This window comes from Tinamus guttatus, unplaced genomic scaffold, assembly GCF_059628265.1.
Source record: "Tinamus guttatus ecotype Peru unplaced genomic scaffold, ASM5962826v1 Tinamus_guttatus_pri_ptg000226l, whole genome shotgun sequence".
Lineage (NCBI taxonomy): Eukaryota > Metazoa > Chordata > Aves > Tinamiformes > Tinamidae > Tinamus > Tinamus guttatus.
Window position 1 is genome coordinate 3,327,141 of NW_028288760.1, and position 15,134 is coordinate 3,342,274.

Here is a 15,134-nt window from a genome sequence, read left to right on the forward strand (position 1 = left end):
TTAATATTCACTTACAAACGTTCATGGGGATCTGCCTCATCATATGCACATACATTTTCCAGGAAGATTAACTGCCATGGCGAACAGGATATTATTATTATTATTATTATTGTTATTATTATTATTATTATTATTATTATTATTATTACTATTCCTCCTGAGCAGCAAACATAATAACATTCTAATCTGTAAAGACAGGTACACCAGCGCAGCCCTTTTTGGCTTATAAGTATCTGGGTAACTTCTGTGATTTGTTGCATAATACTTGTTAAACGGCTTAGTCGGGGAAAAAAGGGACACCAGAGAAGCTCTGAGGATTGTTCTGAGAAGCCTTATGACAACAAGGGACATTTGCTCAAATGGACTGAAAAGACAAAAAGGAGACAACCTGCATAAAACATCAGTCATTTTCCAAACAGAAGAGTTCCTGTGTTTGTGGTAGGAAAAGAGATACCAATATTCTTAAAAAAAAAAAAAAAAAAAAGTAATAGGAAGCCTTTTAGAGGATAAATGAGGATGGAAAAAGGGGGAAAAAGTAATTTTTTTGAGTCTTATAAGAATAATTTTGTCACTATAGATGGGTAAGGGCTAGATGTGGTGGCAGATCAGGACAAGGGACGGAGAGGAGCAGCCGCGCGGAGCCGGGTGCCGCGTGCGGAGGGCGCAGACACCCCCCCTTTGCTGTTGTGCAGCTCTCTGAATTACACTTTGCTCTCCTGGCATGGGCTGACATGCTTTAGGGGATAAATATTTAAAGTGACTGTGTTTATGGCATGTTCTACAACAGGAACCTAAGGGACTTGCCAGGAGCTGGGACCTGCTGTACAACAAAACCGACTTGTTGCTGCTGCAGAGTGTGATTGTTTTCTGCCCTGCACACTGGGGCTTTGTCCATGAGGATTTCTGTGCCCAAACAATCGCTTAGTAACTTGGCTTTGCTTTTCATATCAGGCAATGAGGAGTAAAAAAGACCCAAACTTGCATTTAGGTCTTATCCTCCCTTACCTGCTATGCAGTGTTTGTACCTTAGCCTGGACAGACTGCCAAACATTTGTCAGCAAGAGAGAATAATCATCCTGGGCCTTCAGGGCTGAATTAAAGCAGATCAGGCCCTTCTTTTCCTTATTTTTCTGATAAAACTGCAACTGTGGGGACAAAAACAATATATAGATCCGTGAAGCTTATTATTGCCTTTTTTTTAATGGAGGTAACCACTGACTTACCTCCTTATTCTTCTTTTGGAAGAACAGTTGTGGCTGCTGGGGCTTTGCCATGAGGTCTCTGTGCTCCATTAATTTGTAGTATGACCTCCTGGAGCTGGCCTGAAGTTCTGTGAGCTGGTGGAGGCTCTAAAACTGCCCCTTTCCTGCCCTGAGCATTCACCATGGTGTTAAACTGGCTCCGTTTCAGAAGAATGAATCCCCCTATGAGCATGTTTCCACTTCAATTACAACTGACATTACTGTAATGTCAAAAGAAAGAAGAATGGAGACTTCTCCTGAGTCATAAATAAAGCAAATGCTTCTTTTTACAAAATGCAGCGTTTTTCCTAACATCAGCGCTCGTGTGTTTTGTATTTTAGGCGATGGCTCTGTCATTTCTCATGTACCCGGTGCTGAGGAGTGTGGCTCTTCAAGTGCACTCAGCCGTCACTGGCAGCTACATCTCCGGGACCCACTCTGTTGCCTTCATCAATTGTCTCAACGAGCAAATTGCCAAGGATATTGCAAGGTACAGTGGCGCTTCCATGGCTTGTCCCAAAGCTGCTTTTCGTGGAACAAACAAAGCCTTTCCTTGCCATTCTCGGAGCAGTTGTGCTTCTCTGATGGCTCTGGGGTTTTGCACTTCTGTCCCAACAGGGCTCCTTTGCTCTGACGTTCTCTCTCTCTGTGTCACACATCCACATACCAAGAGCTCTGCTTTCTGCAGTTGTCTCCGAGGTCACTGCCATGTTATATATCAAGCCAATTCTCAATTTACTCCACTGGCTTCCGTTTTCAAGGCCCATTTTACAGTTATGGCCCTAAATCTCAGGAGCCTCAGGTGGATTAAGCCCCTGCACCACCCTCTCTGATCTGCCATCGTTGTTGTTCCTGGATAAACACAGATAAATTCCAGAAGTGTTTATGGAGAGGAAAGAAGCACGGTGACACTCACATAAAAATATTGCAAAGACAGAAGTGGTCCCCCGAAAAAATAAAGCGGCTGGTGCCACCTGAAAGCTTGCTCTCAGCTCACCAAACATACTTCAGGAAATGAGAGTTTTGCTTCTATTTATTTTTAGTCTATGAGACGCTTTGCATGCTGTTTTGCAAGCCTTTTTTTTCACATATCCCGTGGTCCCTGACTCAATAGGTGGTTTGTTCAAAGTGCTGGAACAGTGTTGACTGAGGAGATGTTTACGGTGGACCACTAAGCTTCCTGCAACACCTCCTGTGAGCTGTTTTCCCTGCTGTCTCGCCGTTTGCCAAAAACTCTCCCTGTCTTCTGCAATAGCAGAGCGTTCCCAAATATCCATTCAGGAACTGACAGCTTACTGAAAGGGGGTTTTGTCATCTTAAATACTGCAGCTGTAATAAGAAATTTTGGTAGAAAAGTATCTGCACTACTTGACACCTTCTTAAAAAGAAAAAAAGAAATAACTGTCCATTGTTGCTGAAAATATCATTCTGTTCCTGAAAATGCTTCAACTTAACAGCTTTGCAGGTGTTTTCTTCTCTCTGTTCCTTTCAGTGAAGAGTAAGGAAATAGATCCCTCCCTGCACCCCGTGCCCATTGCTGGGATATATGTGCCTTGATTGCATTTTACCGTGGACTAGTTACTCCTTTGTTCAGACATTTGGGTGAATGAACAAGGGTTGCAACAGCTGGCACAGGGCATCTGCATTTATTTTTCCTCCCACCTTTTCCTTGTGCCTTCATGTTTATCCTTCCTTTATGTCGCTCAGTGGAGCACCCGCTTCCAAGGCTCAGACTGCAAGGAATCTCTCTGTGAGCAAAGGGAGCTCAGGCTTTTTGGAAGCCAATTAGCTGCAGCTAAAATTCAGCAGCTGACTTGCTTGTTTCTGCCAGTTCTAACCCAATTTATCTGGAGTACTGTAAATCTAAAATCCTCAGGAGAAACCTCTAGTCCACAGAAATACAGTTTCTCCCCTCTGTTTGCTATGAGCAGTTGAGCCTTTTGGGCTGGATGCTGTGACCATTTGCATCTCTTAAAAATTAAATTAACCCCTGAACAGTCCTCAAGCCTTTGACTCTGCCTTATATTGGTACATACATTTTTTCTCTTTTTCTGCTTATTAATATTTCATGTCTCAATTCAGAGGCTATTTTTTAGTGATCCACGGACAAAGAAACACCCATTAAATGCCCAGCCCAAAGATATCATGTATTATTCAGATGTTTTCCACCAACCGTGTTCATTTTCTTGCAGTGTTTCCAGTTCCCCTGGTGGCCAGCTCTTTCTTCTCAGCTCCCGAGGACAAAGTGCAGGGTTAGGATCACAGTTTATTAGGACAGAACAAAAGCAGTTGGAAATACTCACCCAACTCTAAAAGGTTCCTGTGCTACAGGAGGACTTGGGAGTTGCACACAGCAATGGCAAAGTGATTTGTGCCACGTGTTTTACATGATAAACTCAGCGGGATATCTGCATTCCTGCTGCTGCAGTTTGTTGTTACAGAGATTAAGCCAAGATGCTTTACGAGCATTAAATGACTGGAACTGGCTACGCGTTACTGGAGCAAATGTCCCGGTGCCGCCTTGGGAAGTCATCCTCCCAGGCCCACATTCCGCCTGAGTCATTGGCCAAGATAAGGACAAATTCCCACCCTGGTGAGCTTAAACATTAAACCCAGGCCAGGGAGCGCGCTGGGGCCAGGCAGTGCTTGTCCCTTGTCCCCTCCCCGGGGCAGTGCTGGGTGCTGCAGATTCAGGAGGGCAAGTTTCACCCTCCCGGCCGCTTTACACGCTGCAGGGGCCCTTTTTGCTCATCTGCACTGACATCTCGGGCAGTGACCACATCTGTCATACTTTTACAGTTCCTAACTTTGTCTTTTTGAAAAGTAAGAGGTTTTTGCAGCTTGTTTTCTAATTACTTCCAGTCTGTATAATAACCTGGATATAAGGATGATTAACTTGCTTGGAGACAGAAGGATTCTGCTGACAGTTTTGGACTGGAGCAGTAGCTAACTGAGTACAAATATCACAACAGATTTGTTTCTTCAGCCTCCTAAGGGTTGATTTTAGCAGGCAGTTGCGCTGAACCTTTCAGTCACTAATGACAAGCTGCTCCTCTTCTGCAGTTCAAGGTCCTCATCTTCGACCAAGCGCAGTTGCTGCAGGTTAAGAGTTTGCACTGTCAAGGCACTCAGTGCACAGTCGTGCCCAGAGAGGCCAGGGTTAAAGAGGAACAAGGCTGAGGTTGCTAGTGCAGTGTCTTTAAAAGCACCGTCACCGCTGCCAGAGAGGCTGTCGCCTCTGCAAGCAGTGCCCAGACTTCGCTGTGGTCAGAAAACGCAACATTTGACCTAGTTCTTCTAAAAATCCACCCTGAAATTGCTTCAATACTCTTTAATCAGTTAAATATCACTTCTGCTGGCAGACACAAGCAGCTCTGCAGTAGCAAATGAGTCCCCAAGCAAAGGAGGAAGCCCGAGGGACAGAATTTATTCGGGTTTCAGATTTCTAAGATGTTTTATGTAGGAAAACCTTAATGCTGTTAATTTAAGAAGCTCTGTATGTAGTTTGCAGTGTGAGGAAGAGGCGCAGATCCTCGGTGCTCATCCCAGCGCCGGTGCTTGGTGACCCAGCAGCTCCACAGCTGCCCCATGCACACGGATGGAGCGGGGACAGCAGGGACCCTCACAGGGTCCCGTTGGAAGGGGGCTGCTCCTTGGAGCCGGAGGTGGCCCAGGGCCACGTCCCCGTGGGCAGAGCAGGGGACAGAGCCACCAGGGCAGGTACTAACCCCTCTCTCTCCATTCCTGCAGGGCCATCATGGATAAGAAGCTGGCTGCCTGCGTCAACATCCTGCCCAAGAGCTCGACCCTGTGAGTTGTGCTCAATATCCCCCCAAGGAGGAACAGGCCGGGCTGCCCACGCGCCCGGGCTCGGCCTTTCCAGGCAGCTGCTGGTGCTGCTGGGGATAACAGAGATGATCCTCAGCCTCACCAAGTGCCCTGAGCTCATTACAGGAGTGCAGGTGCTCTGTCTGCCGTCAGGACCGTTTGTTTATCGGTTCCTTATGGACGGAGATCTAGCAAAGAGCAAACTGATTTACAGCCCTGGGGATAAGGCTCCTGTTTTTAGAGGACTTAAACATAAGCTCAGATAGGGACCCAAAAAAGCATTTGCAATACTAAGGAGCACTGTTTGTAGCAAAGGGCAGTATCTTTGACCTTGAAATAAGAACAGCCACGACTTACCTTCGGCCATCCGTGCAAAGGGACTGGGTTAATTTAGGGGGAAGGAAGTTTCCAAACAGCTCTTAACATTACCCAGAAATATTTGGGCATCCTTCCCAGCACAGAAACGCACTTCAGCCTGGCCTTGTTGGGAGAACTGAGCGCTCCCAGGTCCCTGTGTGGCCGCTTCATAGTCCTGCTGAGGCTGCTGAGCCAGGGCTCCCTCCGCAGCATTCCCTCCACTGCCTCCTGCTTCCCAGGAGCATCCCGGCTGGAGCCGAGTGCCTGGAGCCCAGGCTGCTCCTGCTCCCGCTGTCCCTCAGGCTGCCGGCCCGGGGGACGCGGTGACGCCGCCACGCGACTCCTCGTGCCACCAACCAGCACCCACATGAAATCACCATGGCTTTGTGACAAAGACCAGTGTTTCAGACGGTCAGGGCTGGCTCGCAAGAAGTAAATCCCCGTGGCAGGGAAAGAGAGAAGGAAAAAGCGTGGTGCTGGGCTCAGCCTCCCGCCTGTGCCGAGCTGCTGTCCCTGCAGATGCCCAGCAGCTCCCCTTGCCTTCGTCCCTGTCATTCCCTGCAGGTCCCTCACGCCTGGCATGGCCAAGAAGGCTCTGGTCTGTAATGCATGCTGACGTTAGGCAAAATGTTGAATATTGTGATTATATTTGCTGCTATTGTTTTTTTCTTTCTTTTAAATCCAGGTATTTTTGGAAAGGTGAAATAGAAGAATCCACAGAGATATTGCTAGTAAGTGTCCAGCACTGCATTCCATCCCACCTGTGGTCAGTGCAGGGATGCTCTGGAGCCCAAGGGGATGTGACATGGGCCAGCTGGAGATTTGGGATGGTGCTCAGGGATCCCTCAGCACCCACCTGCGGGCGCTGCTGCCATGGCCCTGGGGGAGGCACCAGCGCTGGCACGATGGATGGTGGCATCGTGCACAAGATTGCTCCCTGCTCTTTGCTGCTCCTGTTTCATTTTTCCTCTCTCTCTCTTTTTTAATTATTATTTTTACTCTCTACAGTTAGTGAAAACAAGGACATCGAAGATAAGTGAATTGTCCAGTTACGTCAGGTGAGGTTCTCGCTTGGGTTTGCTCTCTCATGCTCAGGCAGTGTGAATGAGGTTCCTTATCACATTGCCCACCCATAGGGTTTTTAAGTGCATCTGGACATTCCCAGTAAGCCAAAAAACAGACCCTGCATCAGCTCAAAACAGGTTGGAAGGAATATCAGCTGCTGGGCTTCTAGGCTTAAAGGAGCTCGTGGTGTTGGGAACAATGAGGGATTCTCCTTCTGCTGATCTGGGTTATTCCCTAACAGCTTCCTGGCAGGATCTCCTGCATCTTCCCAAGCACTGAGGTTGAGCACAGCCGGCTTTGGGCCGCAGGCTCCTGGCAATCAGCTGCTGGCTCTAGTAAACCTCAAACTCAAAGCAAAATCCTCACATGGCAGAAAGATGATGCGAGTGCTTTGAAGTCAGCGGGGAGCTCGGGGCAAGGCTGATCCGCGCGGCTGGGAGCGGAGCCCTGCGCTTCCTGCGGCCCCTGCCGCGGGGACGAATCCGTGACACTCACTGTGCATCTGCTTCCACTTCAGATCCATCCATCCCTTTGAAATCCCGGAGGTCATCAGCCTGCCTATTGACCAGGGAAACCCGCTCTACTTCAAGTGGCTAGAAGAAAGCATGGCAGGAGACTGAGACGTGCAGAACCACGTTGCTTTTGGGGAGGCCCCGCGAGGCCTGCGGCGCTGCGCCCGTCCCTTCCCCGTGCAGGCAGAACACACACACCAGGAGGCAGCCTCCGGCTTCCCAGCTTTGTGGCGGCACAGACATTTGGGACCGGGAATTCCGGTTGTCCTTGAAGCCTCCCCTCCTCTGCAGGGAGCGCAGAGGGCTGATGCTCCCCGGAGCTTGTCCAGCGTCACGGGGAGCGCGGGGTGCCCGAGCGGAGCCCTCGGGCTGGGGACACCCCGGCGCACTGGAGCGCTGCTTCCAAGTGAGCCCTGCAAAACGATGCCCACGTTGTCGCTTAGCGGTGTAACTTGTGAAATGACCTCGAGTTATTTATGTGATGGGGAAGCCAATAAACGGGAGCTTTTCTTACCTCTGCAGCCCCTCGAGTTGTCACAGCCATTGCGGGCACAGTGTCAGCCGCGCACACGGTGCAGCGAGAGCCTCAGCACTGCTGCCCCAACCTGCAGAGAGAGGGGCTCGGGGGCAAATTTAGGGGTGAGAAGGGCAGAATCATGTGTCTCTACCAGCAACATTGCTCCCAAAGGGCAGCAAAATCGTTAGTGCTAAACGGGGACCAGCAGGACCCCGGCTGGGAGCAGCGAGCACACGAAGCCGCAGGCCAGGGCTGCATCACACCGAAACGCAGCTTTATTTATCCCCTGCCGGGGCTGCCTTGTGCCACGTGGAAGTTTCAAATTAGATGGGTGGGGAACAAGAGGGTTTTTTTTTCAGTGTGGTTGTTCTCCATTTAGCGCTGACTAAAATAGAACATTGAGGGCATAAGGACACGGTCGCTTTTCTGGAAAAGGCAGCAGCCTCCGCATGTGGGAACCGCCACGGAGCAGCCGGGAGAACAGGCTGGCCCTGGAGAGACCCAGTCCCACAGGGACTCAGCAAGAGAGCCCTCGACACAGCCCCGAGCACCAGCTTGGAGCAGAGGCTGCAGGGTCCCCACGTGGGACCGCACGGACCGGGGTCCCTTCTCGTGGCCACGTTGCCCCAGGCAAGGAGCGACCCCGCAGTGGCCACCGCTCGCACCGCCACCGCCGCCAGCTGGAAATAGAGCCAATTCCACCCCCGGCGGAGCCCCGCGCTCACACTCAGCACTACACATATACCTGGGTGCTATAAAGAGCTGGTGCTATTAAAAAAAAGACTTTTTAATTGTACGTCAGACATACTAATTACAACTTGGATATACCAAAAGTCGGTTATTACAAGCAGCAACTTGAAATCATCTTTAGAAGGTGCACAGGATCATTATAATATCTTATCAGGAGTAATGCAAAATATATTCTGGAACAAAAATATTTTTCAGGGCTGCACATGCAGCTCCGGGGGGAGCGCGGGGCCGCAAGCTGCTCTGCAGGGCTGGGGACGGTCCCCTTGGCCCTCCAACGGGAGGGAGGGCTCCATGGGCACTGGGAAAGGGTGAAACTTGAAGGGCCCCTTCGGAGACAAAGCAGAAGGACACAAAAGATCCTTGTAACCGTCCTGCTCCGAGCGCTCGGAACGTCCCGGCAGCGGCTTCAGCCACGCTGGGGAAGGACCCCGGAATGGAGAATGGGGAAGCCCCAGGGCAGCAAGGCCACTCGGCACGGGGGACATGAAAGGTGAATTAACACCCGTCCCGGCGGCTGCCCCACGGTGCCTCATCCCTGCGTTATCCCTCCCTGCCCCGTTCCAGTGCTCTACTCTACTGCAGAGCAAAAGAGTCAATTCTTTTTTCCAACAAAACACGTTTTCCAAGCTGTCCCCAGCTGCCAGAAAGCAGGTCCATGAAACCCTATGGAGACAACGGGCGGGAGGAGGCAGGAGAGCGGCCCCGCACGGGGCTTCCCTCGGCAGCCCCATCCCACGGGCAGCGCCCGGGCACAGACAAGGAGGACAATATTAAATATATATATATATATCTTAAAAGAAAATAATCTAACATGTGTGATGCTATTAGAGTTTGCAAACAGTCTTCGCTTGTTAAGACAAGGCCTTGTGCTTCACCCTGCCTTGCACCCGGGCACAAGGTCCATTGGCGCCGGAGCCGCGGGGGCCGGCGCTGCCGGTTCGGCCTCCGGGATGCAGCCTCCAGGAGGCTCCAGGAGGAAAGTGCCCGTGCCCAGCGCCCCGGCACAGCCACAGGGCAGCTCCGCGGGGAGAAGGCAGCGAGGCGATACTGTCCGGATGCCAGTAAAATAACACTCGTTAAAACAAAAATGCAGTAGAATAATAAAAACTAAAAGCCTGCAAAGTTCAACGCGGCCAGGGCCGGCAGCAGGAGCGCAGCGGGTGCTTCCTCGGGCTGCGTCCAGCGCCGGCGCCCCTTCCTCCTCCTCCTCCTCCTCCTGCTGCGGCTGCGCTTCACCCCACGGCTCCCGTGGCCGCGGGCTCAGAAGGGGGTCGTTCCTTCCCACTCCACCAGGTACTGCACCCTGCCCTCCGGCGTCACCCGCCGCGCCAGCACCTGGTACTTCTCGCCGCACACCAGCCGCCCGGCCGCCCCGAAGTAGCTGCTGATGGACGACTTGAGGTGGGAGAGCGAGGAGTCGTCCTCGCTGATGCTCTCGAACGTGTGGCTGTCGATGCCGCCGTCGGGGCCGCCCGTCGCCGCCTCGCCGCCCTCGCGGGCCGCCCCGGCAGGCGCGCGTCCCCCCTGCTCGCCGCCCGCTCTCCTGGCGCCCGGCACCGCGTGTCCCGTCGCGGCGTGTCCCGTCACCGCCAGCTTCCGCTTGCGGCTGCCCACGGTCCTGCAGCGCGAGAGACGGGGCTGACGACGGGCACGGGAGCCGCCGCGGCTCGGCCGCCGCTGCCGCCCTCCCTACCTGCACTCGTAGGAGAGGCTGGTGGAGGCCGAGCCCGAGGTGCTGCCGGCATCCGTGGAGTCCACGTCCGAGAGGAAGGTCTGTCCCGAGCCGGCGCTGCCGAGGACACAACGGGTCAACCCCGTCCAACCCCAAAGCCCTGCCCTTCGCCCCCGGCCGTGCCGCGAGCGCTACCTCCTGAGGCTCTGGATCTCATCCAGCGTGAAGTCGAAGATGCTGGCGAGGTGGTGGTTCGTGCTCCAGGCGGACGTGAAGTCGCTCTGCGCCGGGAGACACAGGCTGCAGAGCGGAGCCCCCGCGGCTGCCCCGGGCCCGCAGGGCGCCGCGCGGGGACTCACGCTGGGAATGGCGTCTTCCAGCAGGAACTTGGCCCGTCTCCTCCGCGCCGCCCGCTGCTTCTGCTGCTGCAGCTCGTGGGGCAGCTGCCTGCGGGCGCAGAGGGCGCTGAGGGCCAGGAGCCCGGCAGGCGATGCCCGCGGCACGGAGGGCAGCGCCAGCACCGCGGCGGCACGACGGCACAGGGGAGAGGGGGCCGCTTTGGCCGCTCACCCGCTTTTATGGACACATTGGCTCTTCCCTCTTTTCTTCAGCTCGCAGGAGCGGCTCTCAGCTGGGCCCGGCGCCCTCTCCGGCAGGACCTTGCTGGGGGGGTTCGGCGGGACGCGGATGCGCAGGCGGAAGATGCATTTCTTCTTCTTGATCTCTTTGCCGCACAGAAACCTGAGCAGCGGTGGCGGGAGGAGAGCGGCCCTGAGCTCTGGGGCTCCCCGGTCCCGCCGGCAGCATCCGGCCCCATCTCGGTCCCCAACTCACCGGCTCTTGTAGCTGTTGAGGGCGTTGAGGAGGTGCGGGCCGCGCTCGGACACCGGCGTGCCCGTGAGCTGCGCGGAGACACCGTGAGCGCCCGCGCTGTTCAGCGGCCCGACGCAGGGGGGAACCCCAGCACCGCCTTCCAGCTCCCGCTGCCGGCCACAAAGCCGGGAGAGCGACGCCGGGAACGCCGGGACGCGCCGGCAGCCCGCGCTCCCTGCAAGCACCGCGCTGCTCGGCCGGGAAGCGCCCCGGGCCGGAGCTCCCGAGCGCAGTGCCACGGCCGGAGCTCCGGCTGCAAAAATTATCAGCTCTAACAGCAGAGCAAAGGACAGATCCATGCGAGAGGGTGTCCAGAGTGTCCAGCGGGATTTCTCTGTGGAACACCTGGCTGCAGCGCCCCCCCCACCCTGCATTTACCTTTCCAAGCTGTAAAGGGTCCCAGTGGTGGTTGACAAAGGCCAGGATTTCCTCAAAGTCGAAGTACTTCTTCTTGCTCTGCACGCCCAGGTTGTAGAGGGCCAGGTGCACAACGTCGACCCTGCAGCGGCACACGGAGCCGCGGGTCGGCATCCTTCCTCCTGCCGGGAGGAGGCTGGGATGCGACCACCGCGACAGCCGGGACGCGCACACAAAATCCCCGTCCCGGGAAGCAGGTGCCGCCGGACACGTCTCAGACGGGAAGCGGGCGCCTGTCGGGAGCAGAGCGCTTTGGGTTTGCAAAGCCCATTTGCAGTTACCTTCCGGCCAACATGTACCTGGCTCTGGAGCAGCGCGGCAGCTTTGGAGCTTAGGAAGAAACAGCACCCGCGGCCGGGGGAGCCGCGGGCCGAGCGCGGGCACCCACCGCCATCGAGGGGCCCCTTCTTACCACCGCAGCGGCAGCCGCTTGATGTACTCGGGTCCCTGGTTGCACACGGAGCAGAAGAACACGTAGAACCTGGGAAGGGGCAGGGATGAGGAGGAGCGGGCGGGAAGGGCAACGGGACGGGGCCCGAGCCGCGCGCGGGCGACCACCCCTCTCCAGGACACCCGCTGGCACACGCCGAGGCGGGAAGCACGCACCGGTCCCCGAACATCATGGGGTCGCTGAGGCACTGGGTGCAGGCTTCGTGGAACCACTGCCGGCAGCGGTAGCACTGCAGCATCTTCAGGTACCACCTGGGAGGAGGAGGAGGAGGAGGCCGGGCTGAGCGCGCGGGGGCAGCGCGCGGAGGCTGCCGCGCGCCGGGGCCGCGGCGCGCCGGGGCCGTACTCGCCGGGGCCGCCGCAGTAGCAGTAGCACTGCTGCTGGTTGGTGCGGTGCGGGGAGTCCCACTCGAGCAGCTCGGGGTCGTAGGACAGCACCATCTTGACGGCCTGCAGCGTCCTGGCGATGGCTCCCTTCTTCAGGGCACCCCCCTTCTGCAGGAGCCGAACGCGCAGGGTGTCAGCAGGGCCCGTCCTGCCCCCACCGGGTCTCCCAAGAACATCCCTCCATGGGGACGCCCAAAGCGTCGTCCCTGTCCCAGCCCTCGCTCACCCGCACGGCCAGGGCGAATATGCAGCGGCGGCAGAACCACGGCGTCCCCAGCGGGCCCTGGCCACTGCTGGCCACGGGCACGTGGCACTGCTGGTGGTAACCTGGGAGAGCGGCCGCGTGAGGAGCCCCCGGGCGCGCTGCGGCCGCGGCGCCCGCGGGGCCCTGCTCACCTAGCCCGCACTTGCCGCAGATGAGGATGTCGTTGGCCGGCCCCGACGTCTTCCCCAGGCAGACGCTGCACTTGGGCTCCTCGCCGGGGACGCCGGCTGCGAGCAGAGGGAGATGCAGAGTCAGAGCCGTGCATGGACCAGCCTGCACATTCCCCGTGGATTCCAAGATTCCCAGCGCCATCCCCTTTCCCTGGCTCCTGCAGCTGGCATGAAGCCTCCAGGATGGAGGCGAGGGGAGACCCACGGGATGCAGCAGTGCTCACCATGCTGGATGTCCTTCCAGAGCACCCAGTACTTGGAGTTGTCCTCGAAGGTCACCAGGCAGCTCTGCTTGGAGCCGCTCACCTGCGGGACACGGCGCTGCAGCCAGTGCCAGGCGGCCGCGGCCGCGCGCCCTTTGCTGCCCATCCTGCCCGCGGCCGCTTCCAAGGATGCTCACGCGGGAGCTGCCCTTGGAGCGGCGCAGGGCACCCCACATCCTGCATCCCCGGACCACGCGAGGCCGGAGCGATGCCCAGCGCGGGCTCCCGGCCGCCCCACGCGCCGCTTTACCCGCTTGATCTTGCCGAGGTAGTAGAGGCCGTCGGTCCAGCGGCACAGCACGTACTGCCCCTCCGTGAGCCGCGGCGCCAGGTCGCGGCTGGCCCTGCGCGCTGCCATCGCGCTGCCCGCGCAGGGGCTCAGCTGCCTGCGCTCCATGGGCCTGGGCAGCCCTGGGGGGACAAGCGCGTGTCACCCGCTCCCACGTGCGCACAGCTGGGGACAGGCGCGCTCGAGGGCTCCCTGCGCTGTCACGATCCGAGCGGAGCAGAAAGGGCCCCGGCGCTGCCCCGCGTTCCCGCCGAGCGGGACGAAACAACCTCAAAGTCGCATCCCTCCCGCCCCGGTGCTGCTGGAGACCAGCGGGCGGCGGCACCGGTGCCCGGACTGAGCCCGGGGCCACGCGCAGCGCCTGGCGGGGGGCACCCGGGGGAGCCGCGGGAACGCGGGAGGAAAAGGGGAGGAAAAGGGGAGGAAAAGGGGAAAAGGGCAGGGGAAAAGGGCAAGGGCAGCGCGGCCGCCCCGCGCACATGGCCCCGCGCGGGCGGCGGCACCTGCCGGGCAGCGCCGCGGGGCAGCGCCGGGAGCGGCCGGAGCGGAGCCGCCGCCGCCGCCGCCATTGGCTCATTCAAAGGCGCCGCCGCCGGGAGCCGCCGCCGCCCGCGCCGCCCCTCGCGCCCCGCGGCGCCTCTTACCGCGGCTCCCGCTCCGCCGCCGCCGCCGCCGCCGGGTCAGGGCCCGCCCGCCCGGGGGCCGCCGGGGCCGCGGCGCGGCGGGGGGAGGGCGCGGGGCGCCATCTTCGCGCGCTTCCCGCCGCGCCCGCCCGCGGAGCCGGCCCCGCTCCGCGCCGCCCCCGGCACCGGCCCCGCTCCGCGCCCGGCCCGGCCCGCGCCGCCGACACGGGGGGGCCCGCGGGGGCCGCCACCCGCCCGGCTCTGCGCGGGGTGTCTGCGAGCTGCCCCGGGGGGTAACAGAGAATTGCCCTAGGGGGGTAACAGCGAACTGCCCCATGGGGTAACAGCGAGCTGCCCCGTGGAGTATCTGCAAACTGCCCCGTGGGGGTAACAGCAAACTGTCCCATGGGGTAACAGCGAGCTGCCCCATGGGGTGTCTGCAAACTGCCCCGTGGGGTAACAGCAAACTACCCTATAGGGTATCTGCAAACTGCCCCGTGGGGGTAATAGCGAACTGCCCCATGAGGTGTCTGCAAACTGCCCCATGGGGTAACAGCGAACTGCCCCGTGGAGTATCTGCAAACTGCCCCGTGGGGGTAACAGCAAACTGCCCCATGGGGTAACAGTGAGCTGCCCCATGGGGTGTCTGCAAACTGCCCCATGGGGTAACAGCAAACTGCCCGTGGGGGTAATAGCGAACTGCCCCCTGGGTATCTGCAAACTGCTACCTGTGGGTCACAGCAAACTGCCCCATGGGGTGACTGCCCTGCATGGGGTGTCTGCAAAATGCCCCCCGGGGTATCTGCACACTTCTCCATGGGGTGTGTGCTCTGCATGAGGTGCCCACAAACTGCCCTATGTGGGTGATTTCAGACTGCCCCTATGGGGTGACTGCAAACTGCCCCGTGGGATATCCACAAGCCTCCCCATGGGGTAACTGCAAAAGGCCGTGGGGCAGCTCATCCCACTTGCCCCCAGGGGCTCCCAGACCACCCGCGCGGGCACCTGCAGTTCCCCCGCTCCGGTCACTGCTGCCCATCCTGGCCCCGCGGGGACCCCGGCGCCTGCAGGAACGACCTGTGCTCCCGGCGATTCCCAGAACCAGGGGGGGATTCTCTGAATCGCCGCAGAGAGAATCAATCACGGCAAAAATGCCTCGCTCGGTGCCAAGAAGGAGCGAGGATTTGCTGTTTGTTCGAGAGCGCTGCCAGAAACCAAATGTTTTCCGTCCTGTTCAGGCAGCAGAGGCTGATCCGGACGTCCCTGGAGCCCTGGGCACCGCGGCCACTGCGTCCCCCCGACGTGCGGCTCGTCCCACCTGGGGAAATGGGGCTGCTGCTTCACAAATGAGTGGCCCCGAGGCAAAAAACACCATTTAAGCAATTTTGTGTAACGCCTCCACCTCAAAATGATTTTTTTTTCCCCTTGGGCTCTTGGCGCTGGTGCTGTCCCAGC

At 57.8% G+C, this 15,134-nt stretch overlaps 2 protein-coding genes across 2 annotated transcripts; one reads left to right on the forward strand and one right to left on the reverse strand.

The window, feature by feature from the left end:
- Positions 1-1,344: 1,344 nt before the first annotated feature.
- On the forward strand, positions 1,345-7,159 carry LOC104575836 (protein CutA homolog). Its single transcript, XM_010223189.2, has 5 exons — positions 1,345-1,731; positions 4,992-5,051; positions 6,112-6,157; positions 6,435-6,484; positions 7,009-7,159. Exons 1-5 carry the CDS (start codon positions 1,586-1,588, stop codon positions 7,109-7,111), a joined length of 405 nt encoding a protein of 134 aa, XP_010221491.2. The 5' UTR covers positions 1,345-1,585; the 3' UTR covers positions 7,112-7,159.
- Positions 7,160-9,530: 2,371 nt separating this feature from the next.
- On the reverse strand, positions 9,531-13,164 carry PHF19 (PHD finger protein 19). The gene is made up of 14 exons (XM_088525447.1): positions 13,018-13,164; positions 12,729-12,810; positions 12,466-12,561; positions 12,296-12,396; positions 12,029-12,177; positions 11,839-11,934; positions 11,645-11,713; positions 11,194-11,314; positions 10,777-10,844; positions 10,513-10,683; positions 10,302-10,389; positions 10,138-10,223; positions 9,964-10,059; positions 9,531-9,888 (listed from the first exon to the last, which is right to left on the reverse strand). Exons 1-14 carry the CDS (start codon positions 13,162-13,164, stop codon positions 9,531-9,533), a joined length of 1,728 nt encoding a protein of 575 aa, XP_088381573.1.
- Between the last annotated feature and the right edge of the window lie 1,970 nt (positions 13,165-15,134).